Here is a 21513-nt window from a genome sequence, read left to right on the forward strand (position 1 = left end):
TCGAACAGGGCCATCTAGTTAAGGAAAGAATGCAGTCATTAGCGTGCGTTAACCGAATAAATTTTCTTATATCCTCAGCAAAAATTATTCTAACAGACTAATTTAATTATTAATAATAATAAAATTAGTCTGTTTATAGACCTCTTCGCTTCTAACACAACTTCACTTTCTATGTTTATGTTTTCTCCATCTTTTGTTATCTTACTTTCTTCCTGAAAACCCTTCTTTTTTTACGAGGAAGGTGTTCCTCTTCACAACCAAGCAACTTGGTGTTCCAAACTAGATAAAATACATACGACCCTGTGAGGAGAGTTACGCATTAGATGGAATCATTTTATACCATGTGTTAGGGATTACTATCGTAATTAATATCTACCTTAACGATAATGCTCTATACTTACAAAACAGTCTTATTTGGTTTTAGGGAAAAACTTCTCATCAGACCACGCAGTTGCATCCAGACAATCCTCCTATTCAAATTGCAGTTCCATACCAGACGAAGGTAAACTTGTTGAGTTTTAGACTACCTTTTGCTGCATAAAGAATACAAATGTTACACTACTTACCAATCCAGATCAATGATTGTTTGGAAATTCTTATCATCAAATCGTACGCCTTTGGGTAGACGTAAGCAACAATAATTTGAAAGCAAACACATACCAAATTCGCACGCCAATGAAACAAAATCCATTACACACACTTACGCGCGAATTATCTCTAAATATACCTTTAGACTAATAAACAATTACGCTTTTTAACACTAACAATGCTCGCAGAACCAGTGCGAAAACGTAGGAAGTGCTTGTGTTCTATTAGTGTTTGGTGTTTTCCTGTGAAGCGGTGTCGAGCTAATATCTTAACGGCTACAATGGAAAAGAGTTGAAAACATTTCGATGTGATGTAAGGAAAGTGCTGCAAACTTAATCAATGTTACGTTTATCGTAGACGCAATGTCAGCAAACAGATATAGGTTTTGTTTATTTTGAATCGGCAACACTCTTCTACATTGTCATCCTCAAGTACAATAGCTTAAGTATTTTTTCTTTTTTTTGGTGTTGAGGACACTTAATCAAATACCGAGAAAATTTCGTGTGATGTAGGACTATCGGAGTGGGAAGACTTTCAAGAAATGAACAATGGACAAGATCGAATATCGAAAAGCAAGAAACGAAGGCAACGGAGGAAAAATTTGCTCAACCGCACAGTTTCACAAGAAAACCAAAAGACTCTGGATGTAGGCATCCACAAGACTGATAGCGCTAGTAGTGACACTAACAACGATGCCAATATTGTAAACCTTGAACCTACAACTGCTAAACTTGATGTGCTGAGACTAAAAAGAATCGAACACAAGTATAAGGTGGAATCGCCCAAGGAACTTGTGCTTAAGAATGCCAGAAAGTTAAAAGCGAAGAGCAAGAGCTTAGATGAGGAGGATTTCCTCAAGATCCAAGAACTTTCAGAAGCCAGCGAATCGGAAGACACAAAGTTTCAACCTAACGTTGTGATATCGGAGGCTTCTTCAGACGAGAACTTACTCGACGAATCGGACAGCGAGCCATGTCCAGTCTCCCTGCTACTAAACGACGACAACCAAATAGAAGTATCTCATATTAGCCCGCAAGATGAGCGAGCTTTGAGAAGCTTCTTAGACGGTCTAAAACTGGTCAGCTCTCCAGAGGAATCTGCCCAAGACCTTTATGAAAAGACTCAGTTGGACCCCAAAGCCAAGAAACAGCAAAAGAGAAAGCAACTAGAGGAGTATTTTACACCTATTGCCGAGAACCCTAGGTATTTGGATGCCATCTCTGAAGAAGCCAGCAGTGACTTAAGTGATAGGGAATCCGTGCAAAATGCTAAGACCACGGAAAGGAAAGTTGTAGTGGAAACAGTGGGGGAGGGAATTATATCGCCGAGTGCAGAATTGCCTGAAGTGGTTTATTTGCAGGATTCAAGTGATGATTTCGAAGATGCTCAAGATGACATTGAGAATGAAAATGAGGAAGTGAAGAACGTGGGCGTGGAAGGTGATAAATTGCGCTTGGCAGAGGATAAAGATGAAGTGGAGGATTCGTTGTGTACTGTAGCAGATGTGAATGCCAATAATATAACCAGCATTAATAATACAAAGGAGAAGAGTTTTGATAACAAGGATTTATCCTCAAATGCTGTTAAAACGAAGAAAATTTTGACGGCAAATTCGTGTGAGCATTTAAAACAAAACGCAAATGAAAATTTAAATTACTTTCCAAGTTTAGACATAATTACTGCTGTGCCTACAAGAGTCAATGGAGCCAACAAAAATGATAAAGGAACAGTAGCTGCAGAAAAAGAAAATGAAAAACATAGAGAAGGGACAGATAATATTGAACCCATTGAAGTTACTAAAGGCAAAGAATCGGACAGTGAAGTTGAAAATTCTTCAGAAACGAAGGAAATCACTAATAAGCAATATACTGAAAATAAGGAATGTGACAAAAATTTGAAACTAATTAAAATAAACAAAAGCAATGGGGTGATAAAACTGGATATCGGTAAGGACAAGGTGGGTAATGGGGTGAACATATCTCTTAGTGAATCACTTACCAACGAAATTGCTGATGATTCAACTAAGAATGTGGCAAATACTAGCAAATATAATAAAATATCATCCTATGAACAGGACCAAAGAAATGGCACAACTCTAGAGCAAATTAATAATTATAGTATTGATAAACATCAAACTAAAACACTAGACTTGCAAACAAGGGCTGAGGAAAGCTTATCAACAGTCCTGTCAACTCAAACTAAATCTAGTACTAAAGTTTTGCCACCTTCAACTGATTCACATATTGTCTTAACTGCAGCCCAACTCACTCCTCCAGCAACTCCTGAAGAAGTTGCATCCAAACCAACTCCACCTCCTACTAAAGCTGTCTTTGACTATACAAGAATTCCTAACGTTTTAACGGCCAAAGAGCCAGACAATCTAGACCGTGTACCAAAAATCACGGAATCTAGAACCACATCTGCAATTCACCTGTCCCAGAAAACTGAGAATGGCCAAATGAATAGTACAGAGTTTAGAAAGATTAAAATTGATGAATCTTTGAAACACGAGGATGCTAAGGTGGTAAAAGATTTTGAATACACTGTACAACCATCTCTTCAGAATGGGTCAAATTTCAAACAGGAAGCCATTCTAAAGCATGTAATCATGACGTCGCATGACTCCAACAAAACCGACATCCAGAAGTTGAGAGATTTTGAAAATATTCTTAAAGTTAATAGTGAAATCAAGGATAAGATTAACAAGCAGGAGCTTATTGGATCTATTTTCAAAAAATCCAAAACGTCTTCGATTGGGAACAGATGTGTGAATGACACAATTCCTGAAGCTGTAGCAATGTGTTGTGAGGAGGATACTCCGGGAAGAAGTTTCGTGCAAAAAAGGGTGATGGAATTTACGGAACAACAGTGTGAAGAAGTTGAAAATTCTCTTGAGAATACTGCGAAAGGACATGATTTGGTAAAGTCTCGTATCGAAGCATTTTCTACAAGTAACTCTAGTAAAGACTTAAATAATGAGATTGTCAAGAAGTCTGAAAAGGTGAAAGAGGAGGGTAGTGTCTTGAGGAAAATTTTGAATGGTGATGATAAACATGAAGAACATGTAATTCCTATAAAAATTGAAGAATCCAAGACAGTCTTGATCCCAATAAACATCGAAAACTCTGCTCAACCCAAACCCGAACCAAAAAAAGAGACAATAATTCCAATTATACCGGAAACCGAGGAACTTTTCACATCAGAACAAATTAAAAACCTTAGCCAGGCATTGAAAAATATTGCAGACAAACAGATAATAAATAAAGAATCAGTAATACCACCCATGTTTAGGGAGATACCTCCTGTAAAACACCATATTCAAATATTAAGGGACCCACCACCGCCACCGCCACCTGATCCCATAGAACCTTCTGTATGTAAAGAACCACCAGTTCCACCCTTACCCAAAACATCTCAAGTACTACAACCACTGCCATTCCGGGAAGTACCTCTCTTATCACACCAGAGTTATGTACTAAGAGATCCACTACCTCCACCTGAGCCTAGTGAACCTCTTGTACCTAGAGCACCTATAGTACCACCTTTACCCAAGAAGTCCCAAGTACTATCACCACCACCAATACCAAAAAAACCCAAGTTCGTACCTATCCTAAGAGAATCTCTAGTACCGCCGGTACCCAACAAAATACCAGAATCACCACCTGTGCCGCCACCTCGTAGATCCAAGGCACGCCTTCTTGAAAAGAAGCAGCCTTTGGAGCCAGAACCCTGTGAGGCAAACAGATCCTCAAACGCAGTTACCCCTCCACGCCCACCCTCTGTAGGTAGTGACAGTACGGAAAGTGAAGAAAGTTCCAGATGTACTGCCAAGTACAATCCAAGTTCTTCCTTAGCGGATGTAGCATCTTTGGCAAAAGACGAGCAAACCTTCGAGCCAATGTCGTTAAGAGATATTGTTTTGAATGTTCTTATGACTTTGCCTTTCGGCGAGGCCATTTTGAAAGAACTGGCCGAGGTGTCCAAGACTATAGACCAGCTTACTAACAAGCTTCCTTTCAGGATAGAAGACATGTCCACTCAATGGACACAAAGAGACATAGCAAGGGCCGTCTATGAAGATGAACGGAAAAAGATTTTGGAGTTGCACCAAAAGTTTTTGACTCGTAGAAGCTATGGCGACAGTTTTGAGTTATCTAAGAACCTCTTTGGTGACAGAGTTAGTATAACAGCTCTTAGTCCTGCAAATCGTCTTCTGACGATAATCCGAGAGGAAGCCAGTGATTCCGATCCTGGAACCCAATATCCTGGAGACAACTCCAAAGAACGGCTGAAAGCTAAAAACTTAGGTGAATGGCTAACTTTGGCCAGACATAAAAGCAAGAGTACGTCCAACCTCGACTGCATTAGCGTACCTATAAATAACTTACGGCGAACTTTCTCGAATACAGAAAATGAGCACGCGAAAATTGTAAGCAATCGTCGGCGCTCTTTGCCGCAAGAAATTTATGAAAAACAGCTAATACACATCATGGAAAAAGAGAGAGAAATCCAACGTGAATTGGAGCAGTTAGAGGAAGAGAAGAGGAAGTTACGCGCAGAAATGGCTCCCAGCAACGACTTCCAAGTGGACGATTTCTTCGTTTCCAAAAAAGGAGATTTTGCTGAGAGGAAGGAGCGACCTGTCTCCATGCCAGTGTTTCCTACCGAGTATTTTCGACAGCAAATGTATGAGGAGTACATGGACAAATTCTCAGAACGCGAAGAACGAAAACAACAGAAAGTGATCAAAATCTCCTCCAGCAACGATTTGGATCAAGATTCAGGCGAGTCCCAGCTGAGGTCGAGAGAAATCATACACCCTATAGAAATAGAGCAAGAATTTATGGACAAAGTGAAACAGAAACTGCGGAAAACTGACGGTGAAGTAAAAGAAATCAAAAAAGAGAATGTGGCAACATCGAAAGAGGAGGACGCGCCTCCAGTGATCGTGCTGGATGGAAACCAAGTGAAAGGAGTCGACACCTTGCCAAGGCACTTGCAGGAATTCGTAGACGAGTTGGCAACGCAGCAGGAGGAGGAAAGTTGTAAGTGAATTTAGTGTGGTTTGAGTGTGTCTATACTAACAAATTGTTTTTATTTACCCATGCTTTAAAGTTGTGTTTTGGCTGCATCTTACAACATTTCGTCGCTTTTTCCAGGAATCAGGACAATTTTGTGGGAGAGATAAAAAAAACTCTTAAAATTAAAACTGTTCATCGTTCGTTCAAAAGAAATTAATTTACTACTTAAAATGTTAGAGAAAAGTTCAAAATAACACAAAAACTAGAATCTTGAGATGTAACTTAATCTATATCAGCGTTTAAACTACAAACTAAGAAATATAGCGATATGTGTTAACCAGTGGAAGGTTTTTGGCTCCTGCAGTATGAGGCAGCGCACAATTCACAGGTCGTGACTTACAAAACTTACGAAAAGCTATAAACGACCAAAATGACTGATGTTATGTTTTCGACATTAATAAACCGAGAACGTCGATTTCAAATGATCAAATTATTTCAAATATCTCTGCGAGAAAAATTTTCATTTCATTTTAGAAACTCTTGATTGCAGTAAGAAATTCGTCCTATAAAATTTTGTATGAATGTTAATGGATTTCGGATTAATTTAACGTTCCACGAGTATATTATTCAAATCGTTTATTACAGCTGGGAATGTTTACAGTTATTGCAGCTGAGAAAAAAATTTGCCACATTGCTATAGCAGATTGGTCTTTTCGATTTCACTTTTTCACTGCGTCTGTTCACATTATCTAGGGTGGTCGATTAGCAGTTCAAAAGTGTTCAAAATTGTCAAACTGTTCCTGAAGCTCTGTTAGTTTTCGGAATAATTTCCTAAAATTTTGATATAAGGATACTTATTCAAATTTACTCCGCCACTCACACTTTTTGACAACAGCCCGCCTTTTTTTTGGTACGCTACTGACCATTTCTTCCCAAAAATATTAATTTTCTATTAAACGTAAAAAGTTTTGTCTCCTCTGCATCTTACTGCGTTGCTGACACCATTTTAGATTTATTTAGAAAAACACGCGTTATCTAGCACTTCGGCAATTGAATGAAAAGTTGCAAAACACGTGAAAATCCGTAAATGAAAAAACAAAAAAAAAATCAGAAAGATAAATGTTCTGATGCGCGACAAAAAAGTAGGCCCCTCTCTACTTCTCTTTCCCTCTATGGATTTACCCTCTTCCCCCCTCTCCCTCCCACTTCTCCTTTCCAAGAGTCTTTCCAAATCAGTTTTTCAAAAATTTTAGGCAAGATCGTTGCTCTCTTTAATTTTTCCATCAACCCATTTGTTTTCTTTGAAGTCCAACAAGTGGTTTTTGGCTATCATTTGAAATAAAAAGTATTTGAAACCTTCTAAAAGGTGTCTCATGACTCATCCATCAGATCGTCCACGTTCTAGGCGACACTTAATATGGGCTATTAAAAGCCAATTAAGCGGGGTAAGGAAAACAACAATGCCGGACAAACTTTTGCAACCGACTGTACCGGTTGGTCGTATTAACCTAAATTTAAAATTTTAAAATTAGAACTCGAGCAGCCTTCGAAAAATACACCGTTTGATACGATACGTCACATGATTAATTTTAGTTCTCCATATATTCTAAACGAAAACCACATGTCGATCCCATTGAGAGAAATATGCAACAAAGTATGCAGTGATTAATATTCCTTCATTTCCTGTATTGTTTTAATATTTAATTGTGTTTTCGTTTTGTTCGTGTAGGGATTATAAATGGATATTTTCACTCAAAATATCTATCTTTTTGGAATTTTCTTGTTATTTTTAACGGATCGCTTAGATTAAATATGGAAACGGTGAATTTTCGAATAAAATAAAAGTTTTAAAAGGTTCTTCCCTAACATAAGGTTTGGTGTTACGGATCACTCACAACGTGATGGTAAAGCAAATTTCTAATTTTTCCTTTCTGTTTTAATGAGACACCCTGTATTTTATTCAATAATTTAACATAACCAGATTTAATAATTTTGCGAATTACACCAAAAAATTGTTTTAATAAATGGACATTTCATACAGGGCAAAATTTAAGCCTGAATATACGATTTTTGTTTAGAATTTCGAGGATAATTGAATAAAATACAGGGTGATTAGAAGGAAAGAAATTTCGTCCACCGTAATTTTTGGGACTGAATTTTTAGTTTAACAAAATATATTGACAAAAACCTTTCGTCACCTAAAAGCAACCTTGTCTATTCCAACTCTACAGCGTTAAATTCCATTTTAGCTCACTGCTTCTCTTCGTCGTTATACAAATCAATACATGTTCTTGTGGAATCTATCAAACTTTACTTTGGGGTAATTGCATAATTTTGTCGAAAATTAGGTTCCCGACAAATAACCCTTACCCAGTGTGACAAAAAATGCTGCAAGGAAGCTCGCAGAGTATACAGAGCGTTGGCAAACAACAAGCGAAGCAAGAGCTACAGCCTTTTGCATGAGATTGATGCTTCTCTAACGTTGGCCAAAGGCTTTTTGCTAGGCAAAAGAGGTTCGTTTAGTGTTTTTGTGACTAAACCAGGCAGTTCAGTCATACTGTGTCTCATATTTTTGTTCACTAAATAATTTAAGAATTTAATTAAATGATTACACATTTTGTAATTTTTAAATGAAAAATTTGGATATTTTATAGAACTCATTATACTTCTAGGAGTAGCTTTTCTCGAACCCTACTTAAATAAATTGATTACGTAATAAGTGAGAATAGGATGAAATTTAAAAAAAATGAAATCCTGTATTTTCACGAAATTCATTAAAATTTGAAAGCTCCAGGTCATGAGAGGATATGAATGGTCATGTGACAATTAAATCGAATAGAAACAAACCCATGTATGTAAATGTATATTCTTTTATTTCACTTTATTTTTATAGTACCTCTGAACATAGTGCCATAAATTCACTCACATATTCTAGGTTCCAAAATATGATGAAAACTTTATATAGCCCTATATGGGACGACACTTCAATTTCGATATACAAGGGTGTAAAAAATCGGTTCCTGAAGATGATTTTTTATTAATTTTCGAAATGTTTCGAAATAAATTAATAAGATTTTGTACTTTATTATAAATTTTTGTACTCTGTTTGGGTCTTTATAAAGGAATTGCCATATTTTTCCAGGGGTGGGTAACACGGGGTAGTCCATAATAAGTACCTAACTTATTTGTACTTAAGTTTATTAACGATTTTATAGGAAAAATATTAAATTTGAAGATTTTTACATAAAAAAGGTACTCTTCTTGAAAGTCGAAATCTCCAAGAGCTTTCGAGAAAATTGAGATTTAACAAATCGGTGAATGGTATGTTTTATCAAATAAATATCAAATTTAAAATCCTTTTTTTATTAATTTTCTTAAACAATAATTGTAATTAAACACATGACAATGAAAAACCACCATACTTTATTATTAAATGCTGTTATACATATACGGAAATATTGAAGAAATGTTAAAAGTAGTTTTTTGTTTTATTGTTGTTAATTTTTAAATCTGACCTTTATTTAATAAAATATATAATAGTATCCACCGATTTATTAAATCACATTTTTCTCTAAAACTATTAGAGATCGATTTTCAACAAGAATACCTTTTTCATATAAAAATTTTCGAGTTTAATATTTTTCCTATAAAATCATCAATAAAGTTAAGTACAAAAAAGTGTATGTAGTTTTTAAGAACTACCAACTACCCCCCTATATTACCCGCCCCTGAAAAAATGGGCCAATTCCTTCATAGAGACTCAAAAAGAGCACAAAAAGTTACAATAAAATACAAAAAGTTTCGAAAATATGAATAAAAAACTATTCTCCAGAAGCAACTCTTCACCTATCGTATATCGTATATCGAAAACGAAGCGCCTTTCGATATATACATGTTTATATGAAGTTTTCGCCATATTTTGGTACCTAGAATAGTGATTAAACTTATGGCACTATGTTCAGAGACACCAGTTTTAAATAAGCATTAATTTACATGCCAGGTCATGTTAAAAGAATAGGTTTATTGTCCCTTAGATAGCTCCACAATAGCACTGCAACTACAGTAAGTACTGTAATTAAAGTTAAACTCATCACGTTATTAGAATAATGGGTTCAAAAAATAACAAGGGCCGAGGGGTTTTATTTACGATGATACTACAGAAGAAAGTGAAAGCTGAATCTGGAAATTATGGCATATCTTGTAACATCCATTGCTGTTCGTCTGTGAATTTTGGATTAATACCAAAATCTATATTAAAATCCATTCGATTTGAAACCATATAGGCGCTATAAATTCTCCTAGAGCGATTATGTCACAAATTGAAGCCATTTAAATGATATATAGCCATAATACCGTTAGTACCTGTGGGCGGAGGAAGGTTGCCGCCGCCTACGTCCTTAGAGTTGAAAAAAATTGGTCAATTATAGAAATAAAAGACTATTGATTGCCTTGCAGAGTTATACTGAAGGTTTAATATTTTAGTCTTAAGTCGACATTTGAAAATGTCCGATCCAAGGTTAGATTTATCTTGTGAAAATTGCGAGATGATATCGTAACGTTTAAGCCGTTTTTTCTTTTACACTTCGAATTGTGGAAATACATTTTGGTAAGCGCGCCACTGATTTGCTTGATTGTGCTTTGGCAATAAAAATTCTTTACATATTAAGGCAGTAGGTAATAATTTATTTTGGCCTGTCGATATAACAACGTTCTCATGCCAACTTCATTACGTTATGACGCAGCCAAATCGTAAACTGTTTACGTGGTTTTCGGATTGGTTTGGCTAATCTGGTTTTGTTGAAAGCTTTCCAGTCAGTTAACCATTTAATTGGACGAATTTTCATTTTTTTATGTATTCCTGCCCTGGAAACAATTTTTTTCAAACTCCTGTGAGGAGATACTTTTAAAATAGTGTAACTTCTAGACGAACGATGGGCCGAATGCGTCACTACGTCTATTTTCTAGTCCCATGATTAATTTTCTCTTTCATTAATAGGATATTTTTCAGCAAGACCAGCCACTGAAAAACAGCTGAACATTACTTTTAAATGGTTTTGCCTTCAGAGGTGTCAATCTCAGTAGCTAGTCAATGTTTTAATGCATCAACGCATTAGTAATTTAAAATTTTGATGAAAGGTTATATAATTTTTCATCTTTCCATCGTTATACTCACGTGTGATTCACGTACTCAGTCAACTGTGCATTTCAAAAGGTTTTTTCGCGCTCGTATTAATCACTAAGTGAATACTACCTCCAAGGTACCATTGCACCATCCCACACTACTCGCAGATACTGTAATATAAACATATAATATAAATCATGTAATGAAACATAAAACTTTCACCTTAAGTCAGAAGTGAAGATCTCAATTAGCGATGATGAACTCGCAAGAAGTCGAAAAGGTCTTGTTGCGCATCTATCTACTACGCACCAGGCGCTTTGAAGAAGGATTTAGGAATTTATTCCACTTGATTATGATTACTCCCAACCCATGGCTGCAGGTTTCTTCAAAGCAGCCGCTTTATTTCTCAAAATATAGAAGAGTTTCCTGGTCCTCCTACGCACCAAAGAAAATTATTAATGAATTAGCTACCTTGAAATGCAGGCTGCATGTAACTTGGTTCTGAGTAGGATTTTGCCTTACAGAAATATTTGAATGAGGGGCGAGAAAAAAACGAAAAGGGTCCATCATTGTTGGTTGATTTTTTTGTATGATATGAGCTTTTATGAAACTAAAGACTAATAAATGAAACACTAATACTTCCGTGCACTACTATCGATGCCATTGCATCCAGAGACAGCCCAAAGTTCATGAAAGTCTTGGTCTCCACTGATCAGAAGAAAGCCAGGTAGATTCCATGTCTCTTCAGAAAAAGAGTTTACAGTGGTCACGATGTTCGGTCTAATCTGTTGCATCTCTTCGATGGTATGATTTGTGCTGATTGTATTGTAAAATCATGAACTTCTTGTCTGTTTCCACTTGAATAATTCATGCTTTCAACGCAAAAATCAACATCTGATAGATAGTTATGTGTAAATTAACCCGTTTTGTTTACCTGTTTGATAAATCAGCGCTTCAGCACGTTGTTTTATACAAATTGCATCGCATACCAAAAGTGTTCCTCCTTAAACTGTTTCTGATTAGCTTCAAAGTCTCAAGATAAGTTTTCAAATTTTCTTCTCTGAGAATGGAAAATGGGAGTGGTAGGTTACCTTTCACGCCCTTTCTCAACTTCTTCTGAGGGAGTTTGAAGATCGATTCCTTCCTTTCTTTGTCCTTTGTTTCACCTTTTCATCGTGTGTGTAATTTACCTTTAAGCCACGATTTATTTGGCATTTGAGGGAAAGGGAAGTTTGTGTTGTAATCATTAAATCTTCTCCCCTTGCCTTAATTTCTGAGCACCGGACTGGCTCAAAGAAAAATATATAATTTTGATCCTACAGCTGCGGCTAAGATTTTCAAGGGTCAAGTTCAAGTCTGTTGCTCATGGAACCTCATTTGAAAACAATTTTTATCTTTCACTATATGGCTCAGTTTTTGTCCCAGTTTATTTGCCACCTGTGCTTCGATACCAGAATTTAGGACCACCGTGTCCAAATTGGCCCTGCAAATAATCAAATTGAAATACAAACCTTTGTTTGACTTGATAAAATAAATCTATTGGCGCCAAATGCATTAGATTTGAAGCCTATCAATTTTGATGCGCTGACATTTGTGTACTTAAGTGGTAACCCCGGGTCTTATCAATGTTTCGGCACAAAACAAACACAATTCCCAAGCTCCCGTATCCTGAGCTCACGATAGCAAAGCCAAGATCGAAATCTAAATCGGTACGTCACCGACGTCGTTTCCTCAACGGGCGTCCCGACGCAATCGTGGCGTCTCAATATTTTTCGCTGTCAGTTTTCCTATTGGCGGGCGACGCGACGCGTCTTTTTTGCTTTTTACCGGCGCTTATGTTCCGTGGAAAATGAATTTTTGAGTGATTGTTCTTGGACTAACATGAAGGCACCTACGCCCAGGTTTAAGGCCACTGCATCCTCACCCAGTAGGTGATATTTATTTTCTTCAATTCGGTTAAAGTTCTTATAGTGGCGTTTAAAATTGCAATTTTCCATAGGTGCTTAATTAACCGTATTAAATTATTAAATTTGATCTTGTAAATACGTCAGTGCAGTATTTGTCTAAATGGTTATAGCGGCCTCCAATATCTATCAGGCAATGGTTGACCAAATCCTGTATATGTAACTAGTTATTGTGACGAAATCACGTTTTTTTCCAGCTTCCAGTCCGTCAATGCTAACTTAATAGAAGGCAAATAGTTTGGGTTAATTCTCATCTAACGAAGTGAAATTCAGTTGCAAAAAAATGTTTAACTTCAGACTTTTATTTATGACAGAAGGTCACAAAATTACGAGGTTTATGACTCGTTACGTATATGTTTGCAGGAGATTATTGAGCATAATCTCATAAATTAGAATGTTTATAACCTTGATTTTTTCGGAAATTTGGATTAATTTTAGAAGATTTACAATTGAGCCTACGCATAACATCCGGTGCAAAAATCCTCAAAATGTAAATTTTTACTCCTCCGAATTAAATGCAAAATGTGTGTTTTATGCAGGCAATGCATAAGCTTTCTTATGTAATTATCAAAAATTTTAATAGAAAACAACAATAACGGGGCAAGACCCTCATACCTGTTTAATTTTTCAAATAGACTACAATGCGATTGACACCTGAATCGGTGCCAAAAGTTAATTCCTGACGGATGTTTTTCTAATGTTTAATTTTTTTAATCTTTGGCTCTTTTTGCAATTAAGTCCAATTTATAGAAACATTATAAATTGTGATATGCAATGAGGATCAGAGTCCAGGAAACAACATACGAAGGTTCACCATCAATCTGCTGGGAAATAAAGGATGAATGGGACAATGTTTGAGTGTTTAAGTAGGTTCAAAAAGTTAAGATATCCAGATTCTATTTCGGTTTCAGTAGATTTGTGAGTCACTAGTGACAAAAATACATTTTGTGTGATCTTGTTTATTCTGCAGGTAAACGGTTCGACACTGTAATTTCTACAAGAACAGGGACGGCCTTAGAGCCTAATTTTTCTTTCATAAAGGAACCATGATTTCATTCGGCAATAATCTAAAAATATTGGTTAGTTAAGTCATTTCTGTAGGTTGTTTCCATCCTTTTAGAAAAAAATCTTTCCAATAAAAGTTTTATGGGTCATAAAAATTTGATCCAGGTTTTAAATTCAATATCAAGCGTCACACTTTCCGGTGCACATTCGATAGAGGCTAAAGCTGCCTGTTATCAGTTACGAACTATAAACATAACAGAGACTACCTACTGCAGTGCTGACACGGGTTTCCAATTACCCAATCGACCCTATTCTCGACACGTTATATTACGTAATATCGCAAAAAGGGAAAATAAAGCAGTAATATTTATTCAGCCAATGACACAAGCATAATCAATAGGCAAAGACTGCTCCAATAATAACTTTCCGAAAATATAAAAATCAAACTTTGTTATCGCATTGTTGATTAATCAGGATTCTTGATGATTGACCTTCCAGACCTCATTAATCAGCACCTGAATGCATATTTGATCCTTTCTCATTTTAAGGGTTTTCGTATTCTACTTCGTGATTCTTCATATATATTTGATATCAGCCTGGCGCGTTGATAAAGGGAAAAGGTCATGTATGTAGAGCATGCTTCCTCCACTCTTGATGGAATTAAACTATACCAAAATATATGGTCACATAGGGAATTGACACCTCCCCTTCAGTTATTCCATGGGAGCAATTTCGTCCACAGGGTCACATAATTCCTAGAAAAATTGAAATACCCCCTTCCCCCCCGCCCTGGTAGTATTCCTGTGATTGATTTATTGGACTTTCGTCACCATGCAAGGTGCCAAATAGTACAATAAATAGAGACAACTTGACGTCATTCACATCACTAAAATGGCATCATGAAGGCGGAATTTCAGTTTGCTCTGTTCAGTCAAATTTCATCTGAATAATGAACCGTCAATTTATTCATGAACATTTCATGCACCACCTGTTCTACACTAAAAATTAGGTATTTCAATGTTAAGTAGTTGTTTTTTTTGTATTTGTAATTGTAACAAGAGTGATAGATACTGACACAAAATTTCAAGTAAAAAATTCTATAAAAATCTCAAAAATACGAAACATTTCATTTGTGAAGTTCTCCGAACATAACTTGAGCATGGAAAGTTCTAGATAATTTTCAAAGCAGTTGTTAAATGCGAAATATTTCAATCAGTTGGAGCCTTAGTGGCGGACACATTCTCCTTCATTCAAAGGGGTAAAATTACTCTTGTTTTAATAATTATTATTAAATTCGGCATTTAATTTTAAAAAATTTCTTGTATACCAAAATAAATTTAGTGCTGCTTACACCCATACCTCAGTCTTCCTATCACTATCACTGTCCTAAAAAATCAAAATATATTAGAGATCACTTTCCTTCTTGGCTTGGACTATGGTTATTGAACATATATTTATCATAGAAAGTTCAGTTAGCCGCGGCACCTTGATCTACTCCGATCAAAGCAGCGCCGACAGAACTGGAAAAAGTTAGTGTATTCACAATTCCATCTCTTATTTGGCTTAATCTTATCATCCCCTTACATGCTGAAGGAAATAAAGTGGCCGTTTTCGTTAAGTTCCAAGTAAAGTTATAGCGTACAGGGGATGGAAAGGTGCAGTAATTCAATCATTAGTGCAATGTTATCGTGCTATGCAACATTATCAACATTGTCTAAGAATATCATTTTGCTCTTATAACTTCAAAAATTTACTACTGTTGCTTAATATCAAAACACCTTAAGGACATCCTTCAACGTGTGTTCCAGAAAACTTATTTTTTTACGGTAATAAGGAAAAAGTTGGCATTCAGATCTATGCCAGCAAATTAAACCTACATTATTGCTAACGGAAACTATGATGTATTTTTAGTTTTACCTAGTCCACCGTGTTTTGTAACAAAACCGTAATTTATAAAGGCGTTTCCAATTTGTAGCTATTTTTAAAGCTAAATAATCCCATAAATACCAATTCCTTTTTAGTTTTAACGAAATGCTAAATCTATTAGCCCATTTTTTGTGTTTGAAACTAACTTTTGTGTAATCATTCCATTTTATCAGTGTTATCCTGTGGTTTGTCGGTGTTATCAACATTTTTTTTTGTCAAAATTCAATGAAACTACTTCCTGGATAAATCCAGACTCTTAAGCCCAAATTACTAACGCGCTGCTACCTTTGACTGCTTCCATAGATACGCCGAAATAGAGTCTTAGTATTGGTTAAACTTTTTGTTTCTATGGAAATTAGCTTCATATTAAAGTTAACAGCACTTTTGAACCTAAGGGCCACTATATCAATATCTTGGTAACTTTATCAAAAAGAACACATTAGCCATCTCCGCTTTAATTTCATCATTTTTGTGGAACTTATCTGTTACATATTTGATGTCAAAATTAACGGCACTTAATGATTTGGCCGTAATTGAATTATCCAGTCTTATGCAACTAGAATTTTTCTACTGACAAACCACCCGTACTGCATTTGATACCTATTAGTCTGCACTATCTTCATGTCATAGGTATATGGTCACCGGGTCAATCTCGCCGTCCTCCTACACCACCGAACAAACATTACCAAAGAATCGAGTCTTTAAACTTAGAAAGTCACAATGATCCAGTTTCGCCCATATGGACGCCCAAGAGTGCCAGCTCTAGTCCCATCGTCGAGAGGAAGGAGTTCCGACCGGTTAACTTCCAATCGCCAGTACTAAGCAGGAGAAATCGCACACGATCTGAGGTAAGTTGATGAATTTTTGCTACCCGAGAATTGGATTTAAAGATCTCGGAGTGAGTTGTAGGTACCATAAAATATATTATTATAAAGGTTGGTAACGATAGAAAAGTACTGGGAACAGGGTTTGTTTGGTACCAAACTTCCTGGGATGGTACCCCCAAAGATTTTATAATCGGCCGCTTCTGTACACCGATATAGTGGCTACTGACGTAGAGTGGTCTGCTGATGGTTACTTCTTGGTGGAAATTTAGTCTTCAGATGGTTTGCCAGTACTAAAATCAATTAATAGCCCTTCGAAAAATACAGGATCCGTTGATAGTTCTGGAAGTTCCTAGCAGATTCTAAGTCATGGATCTAGTTTGAAATACACGATCAGCTGGTATCGATCTAGAAGTACTTGGCTATTTGATGGATCCCGTGCGTGATATTTTATGCGACGCCAGACACGAAACTAAGAAGGAGCTAGAAGTATTCCTTTTGACCTCACATGTATGAAGAAATTAAGCACAACATCGAAAACCACCTAGGATTAAATCTCTGATATCTTAGTTTTGTGGATACCGGACAGTGGCGTCACATTCACAACTACTGTTGGTGCGTCCTTAAGCGTAATCTCATGGCATCAGGTTGAAAGACCAGAGAACTCTTTATTTCCTGCGTTTTTATCATTTAACTTGAAAAACTTGAATTATGATATTCTCCTCTGAAACGTGATTTAATATACTATTCTGCTTATATACTAAATTCAGACGGTACCTACTCCGGATTCAGTAACCTCAGAACCACCCTGGAAGCTGCCTGAAGGTAGTAGTGATACAGCTTTAAACCTGTCATATAGTTTGGATAAGAGGTTGCCAACTAGTCAGTCATCGCCTGGCTTAGGAGGCTTTCCAACTAGCCCCAGGTTACCTAGGGCACAGAATCCTACGATAACGCTATTGCAGAAGGCGAGAGGTGAGTTTCATTTATTTACAATCTCTTTTTCAATTATATATATATTATATTTATATTTTATATTTCTGTATATCATGCGCGGTTACATCGTTTTTCGTAGAAGGCCAGTTGCCCAGGGGTGCCCAGTACCTTGATCAAGACCGGAGACCTCCAAACGACAGACCTCCAATCAAGTATCCTGGAGAAGTATGTAAGTAATTCCACTGATTTGATTACTGATGGTACTATTTCTTTGAACTTCTTCTAGTGTATCATATTAAAAACGAATATACGAGCGAGTCAGATAGCGATAGACCGAGAAAAATGGCCGATTTGACGCCGAGAAAATTTGAAGGCATAGGGCCCACGACCAGAGATGGAATGCCCTTAATATTAAGATCTGTAAGTGAATATAGTTTAGCACATATTAATCGATAAGCTGTTGACATCATCGGAAGGTTAATCTTATCTCTGCGTATACAATATTAAAGTATGTTAATCCTCATTACCATCGCTAACAGTCACTAAAAACTGCTGATATGTTTGATGCAGTACACGATTTTTGATGGTTCACAATACTAATATGGGTTCTCTTTGGCAGGAAATCAAAAATGAAGATCAGTCAAGATGGTACAAGAGAATGTATGACACCATTCACAAGCAGAAACCGCACAGGGGTGAGATTTTTTTGATATTTATTTCTATCTACCCGCGTAAAAAAATTAAATTTACGGCCACAAATTTCTCCTTATAATCAGGTTCCAAATTCATCAAATCAAGTAGATTCCCTGTTAAGTAAAACTACATCACCCTGTATTAATGATCATTTTGTTTCAGATGAATTCGTGACTGTAAAATACAAGCAGAAAAGAGGTACGTAGTAATAGGGCCGATAGGACTTACTGTCTTCAACTTTTGGTTCAATCCGAAATAGTCTCAGAGCATCTATACTCATATATGTATATACAAAATTTTTCATCGAAAACTTTCCATCACAGTTATTTTGGGTAATTGCAAAAATATCGTAAAACGCAAAGACACATCGATTCCGTGTCCAAGAGGGACATGTGATGATGCGGATTTTAAATTTATTGAAACATCTCCCTCTGTGGGGGTGCAATCAGCTATGGAATTTCAAATGGGACTATGGGAGGAGTGATCCCTCATCAAATCAACATAAATAAAACTCTCTTTAGCATAATACTCATTTTTTTAAATTTTTGACTGTCAGTTGTGAGAAAAACAACGCTTAAAGTACCTATCCAAATGTTTAGATAAAATTAAGTAATTTTATAAATAAATATAGTATAGTAAATAAAGTAAATTTTCAGAATTGAAGAAAGAAGACAGCAAAATAAACGTTGTTTTATGTTTCTTCCAACATTTCCAAGAAATTCAGGGGTGATTAGGCGACACTCTTCAGCTATTCGTCTTCTTAATTTTTCCAGGGAATCCGGGTGGGTTTGATAAATTTTTGATTTTAAGTGGCCTCACAAAAAAATCGAAGGGTGTTAAATCGGGTGACCTGGGTGGCCACTCAATGGATCCTTGACTACCTAATGTTTTGATCATTTTCGATGGCCTCCATAATCATTGGGTAGATGTGAATTTCCAGAAGATTTAAATACAATTCCCCATTTAGATTTTCCGGACGAAAAACTGGTCCGATTATTTAGTCACCGAGAATTCCAGCCCCAACGTTTAGTTTTTGAGTATACTGAGTGCATTCCTCTTTGAAAAGCCTCGGATTAGAATCACTTCAACATCGATAGTCAGGGCGATTACCCAATCCATTTACGACAAAGGTACATTCGTCCGAAAAGCAAATCTAATAAAATAAATTGGAATTAACCACAAGTCTATCAGTCAATACTTCACAAAACTAAAGGCGATGATCGGAATCGTCCTCGTCAAGTTCATGGACCAATTTAATCTTATAGAGGTTGTACTTGTAAGCTTTCAAAGTACGCCAGCAATTCGTCGCAGAAACACCTGAAACTTCTGATAGTTTGCGTACACTCAAGACGTGATCTGCTTTCATTTAGCCAACTACAGCGATTTCCGTGGCTTCATTTCTGACCGGATTTTCAGATTGCCGCTTTTTATTATGTACAGACACTGTTTCTCGTAATTTTCATACCACAGAAATTATGCAAACATTGGAAGTGCAATTCTCCGGATGCCTTTGATTGAAAATGTGTGGTGTTATTCGAACGCAGTAATTGTTCTTTAAATACAGCGAAATTAGTTCAATCCTTTCCATTGTACATTTTCAGATATACAATAATAATGCACAATTCACTTAAAGTTTTTGGGTGCTAACTCAAAGGAAAGAACAAGTATTAAATAAATTTTAAACTGCTGAGCGAAATGTAAATATTTTAATTGATTGCGTGGATTCCTTTAGTAAAGTAAAAATTGTTGACATGATAATGAAAAAAGTTTGTTTATTTGAGTTCGTCAAAGGAATTTTGCGAATATTTCGTCGCATCTTCTGCATACTTTGAACGTTATTTTCCTGTGAACTACTGGCCACAAATAAAAAAATTAGGTATTTCGTTAAAGAGAATTTTATTATCTTTAAAATTAGGGGTCACTTGATCCATGGTCCTATTTGAAATTTCAAAACTGATTGCACTCCCACAGAAGGGGTTATTTCAATAAATTTAAAATCCGCACCATCGCGTGTCCCCCTCGAAAACAGAATCGGCGTGTCTTGGCGTTTTACGATATTTTTTCAATTATCCAAAATAACTGTGGTGGAAGGTTTTCGATAGACCATCCTGTATATATAGCATGCCCCGAAATTGATGTGCAATAGTTTAGCAGTATATTATGCCAACACCTTAATGCACTAGTTAGTTAATGCACTATTAGTCCTGCACCTTAGTAACGAAACGTTTGCAGATCAATGTTCATGTAAATTTTTTATCGCACTTTTTGACATGAAATTACTGATAAAATCTTTTTCACTAATTTTGGAACACTCTGTATATCTCTTAAAGAATATCAAATATATACACACTTTCAAAGGTAAACGATTCTACATATAATCGCAAAATGAACTTGACTTAATACGTACAGGGTCAAAAAGATGAAGGGGATTTTTGTAAACTTCATTTGCGATAAAGGAAATATTATATAAGTAAATAGATCAATCTCATAGATTAACCGAATGCCAGGCTGGTTCTTGCAATTAAAAGCAGAAATGAATCGGGTAGCTACCAACGCAATATTGAGATTTATGGAAATAAGTTGTATTAAAAAATGTATTGTTGTTTGTCCTATGACCTTAAAGTATCTGACATCGTAATGCTGTTAATTAACAACTTCACTGGACTCTAATTAGGGATCTATCAGTATTACAGTTACCACTCTAAAACTCGTGGTACTCGAGTACTTATGAACATTTTGGGTTACCAAAAACTTGTACTGTATCAAGTCATTTACTGAACTTGTGATGTAAATAAATATTTAATGCGTCTAATCCGAACCTCGCGCGTGCGCGAATACATGCACGCCTGAACATATGAAGAACAGTTCGATAATTCTATGTTTATGTCACTAGTTTTCTTTCAATTTTCTTTTAAAGGTCTCTATCTCGTATATTTTGAAGCAAATGATTACTTTCTGTAGTGTGATCTCGTCGCGAAGATCGCTATAGAATGAGACCGACCTTAACATCCAAGCCACTTTAAATTTTAAATTTAGGCAGAAGCAGTTCAAATATATTGCATTAGTCTGAAGTAATAGTTATGTAGTTAACAAGTGTTTTACTGCACGCGGGTGGTCAGCATTCGAGTGCGATAAAGACGCTTTTGTACGTATTAGGTACATTTTTCTTATGAGCGTCTGTATGTTAACTTTATTGTTCAATAAAACTGTATTTAATGTTTGTGTAAAACTTTTTACCACACATGTATGGCAAAATGCTACTTTCAGCTAGCAAAGATGTGAGATGAAGTCACTTCGCCAGTAGCCGCAGCCACTGTTTTTTGTTATTATTTTGGTTCTCACATTAAAAATCGAATCAATATCACTCTAAACTCGTTCAGATGCGACAAATTTAGACAACCAACTATTTCGACACCAAATCAAAATCGAGTCCA

The 21513-nt window shown here is 36.2% G+C and overlaps 1 protein-coding gene and 1 long non-coding RNA gene across 15 annotated transcripts in view; one reads left to right on the forward strand and one right to left on the reverse strand.

Moving 5' to 3' along the window:
- Positions 1 to 21513, forward strand: part of LOC136420057 (uncharacterized) — an 88228-nt gene that overhangs the window by 42623 nt on the left and 24092 nt on the right. For 12 of the 14 annotated variants that reach the window (XM_066406775.1, XM_066406786.1, XM_066406787.1 and 9 more), the window contains 8 exons: positions 425 to 502; positions 1101 to 5633; positions 16257 to 16474; positions 17221 to 17425; positions 17526 to 17615; positions 17673 to 17806; positions 18006 to 18081; positions 18242 to 18277. In XM_066406775.1, coding sequence (XP_066262872.1) covers positions 425 to 502; positions 1101 to 5633; positions 16257 to 16474; positions 17221 to 17425; positions 17526 to 17615; positions 17673 to 17806; positions 18006 to 18081; positions 18242 to 18277 — 5370 coding nt within the window. Of the gene's footprint in view, positions 1 to 424; positions 503 to 824; positions 953 to 1060; positions 5634 to 16256; positions 16475 to 17220; positions 17426 to 17525; positions 17616 to 17672; positions 17807 to 18005; positions 18082 to 18241; positions 18278 to 21513 lie in introns of those variants that run through there. The other 2 variants (XM_066406785.1, XM_066406784.1) reach the window with 2 other exon arrangements.
- On the reverse strand, positions 10778 to 11807 carry LOC136420106 (uncharacterized). The gene is made up of 3 exons (XR_010753158.1): positions 11721 to 11807; positions 10954 to 11665; positions 10778 to 10901 (listed from the first exon to the last, which is right to left on the reverse strand). It is a non-coding gene; the product is annotated as an uncharacterized lncRNA (long non-coding RNA).

This window comes from Euwallacea similis, chromosome 3, assembly GCF_039881205.1.
Source record: "Euwallacea similis isolate ESF13 chromosome 3, ESF131.1, whole genome shotgun sequence".
Taxonomy (NCBI): domain Eukaryota; kingdom Metazoa; phylum Arthropoda; class Insecta; order Coleoptera; family Curculionidae; genus Euwallacea; species Euwallacea similis.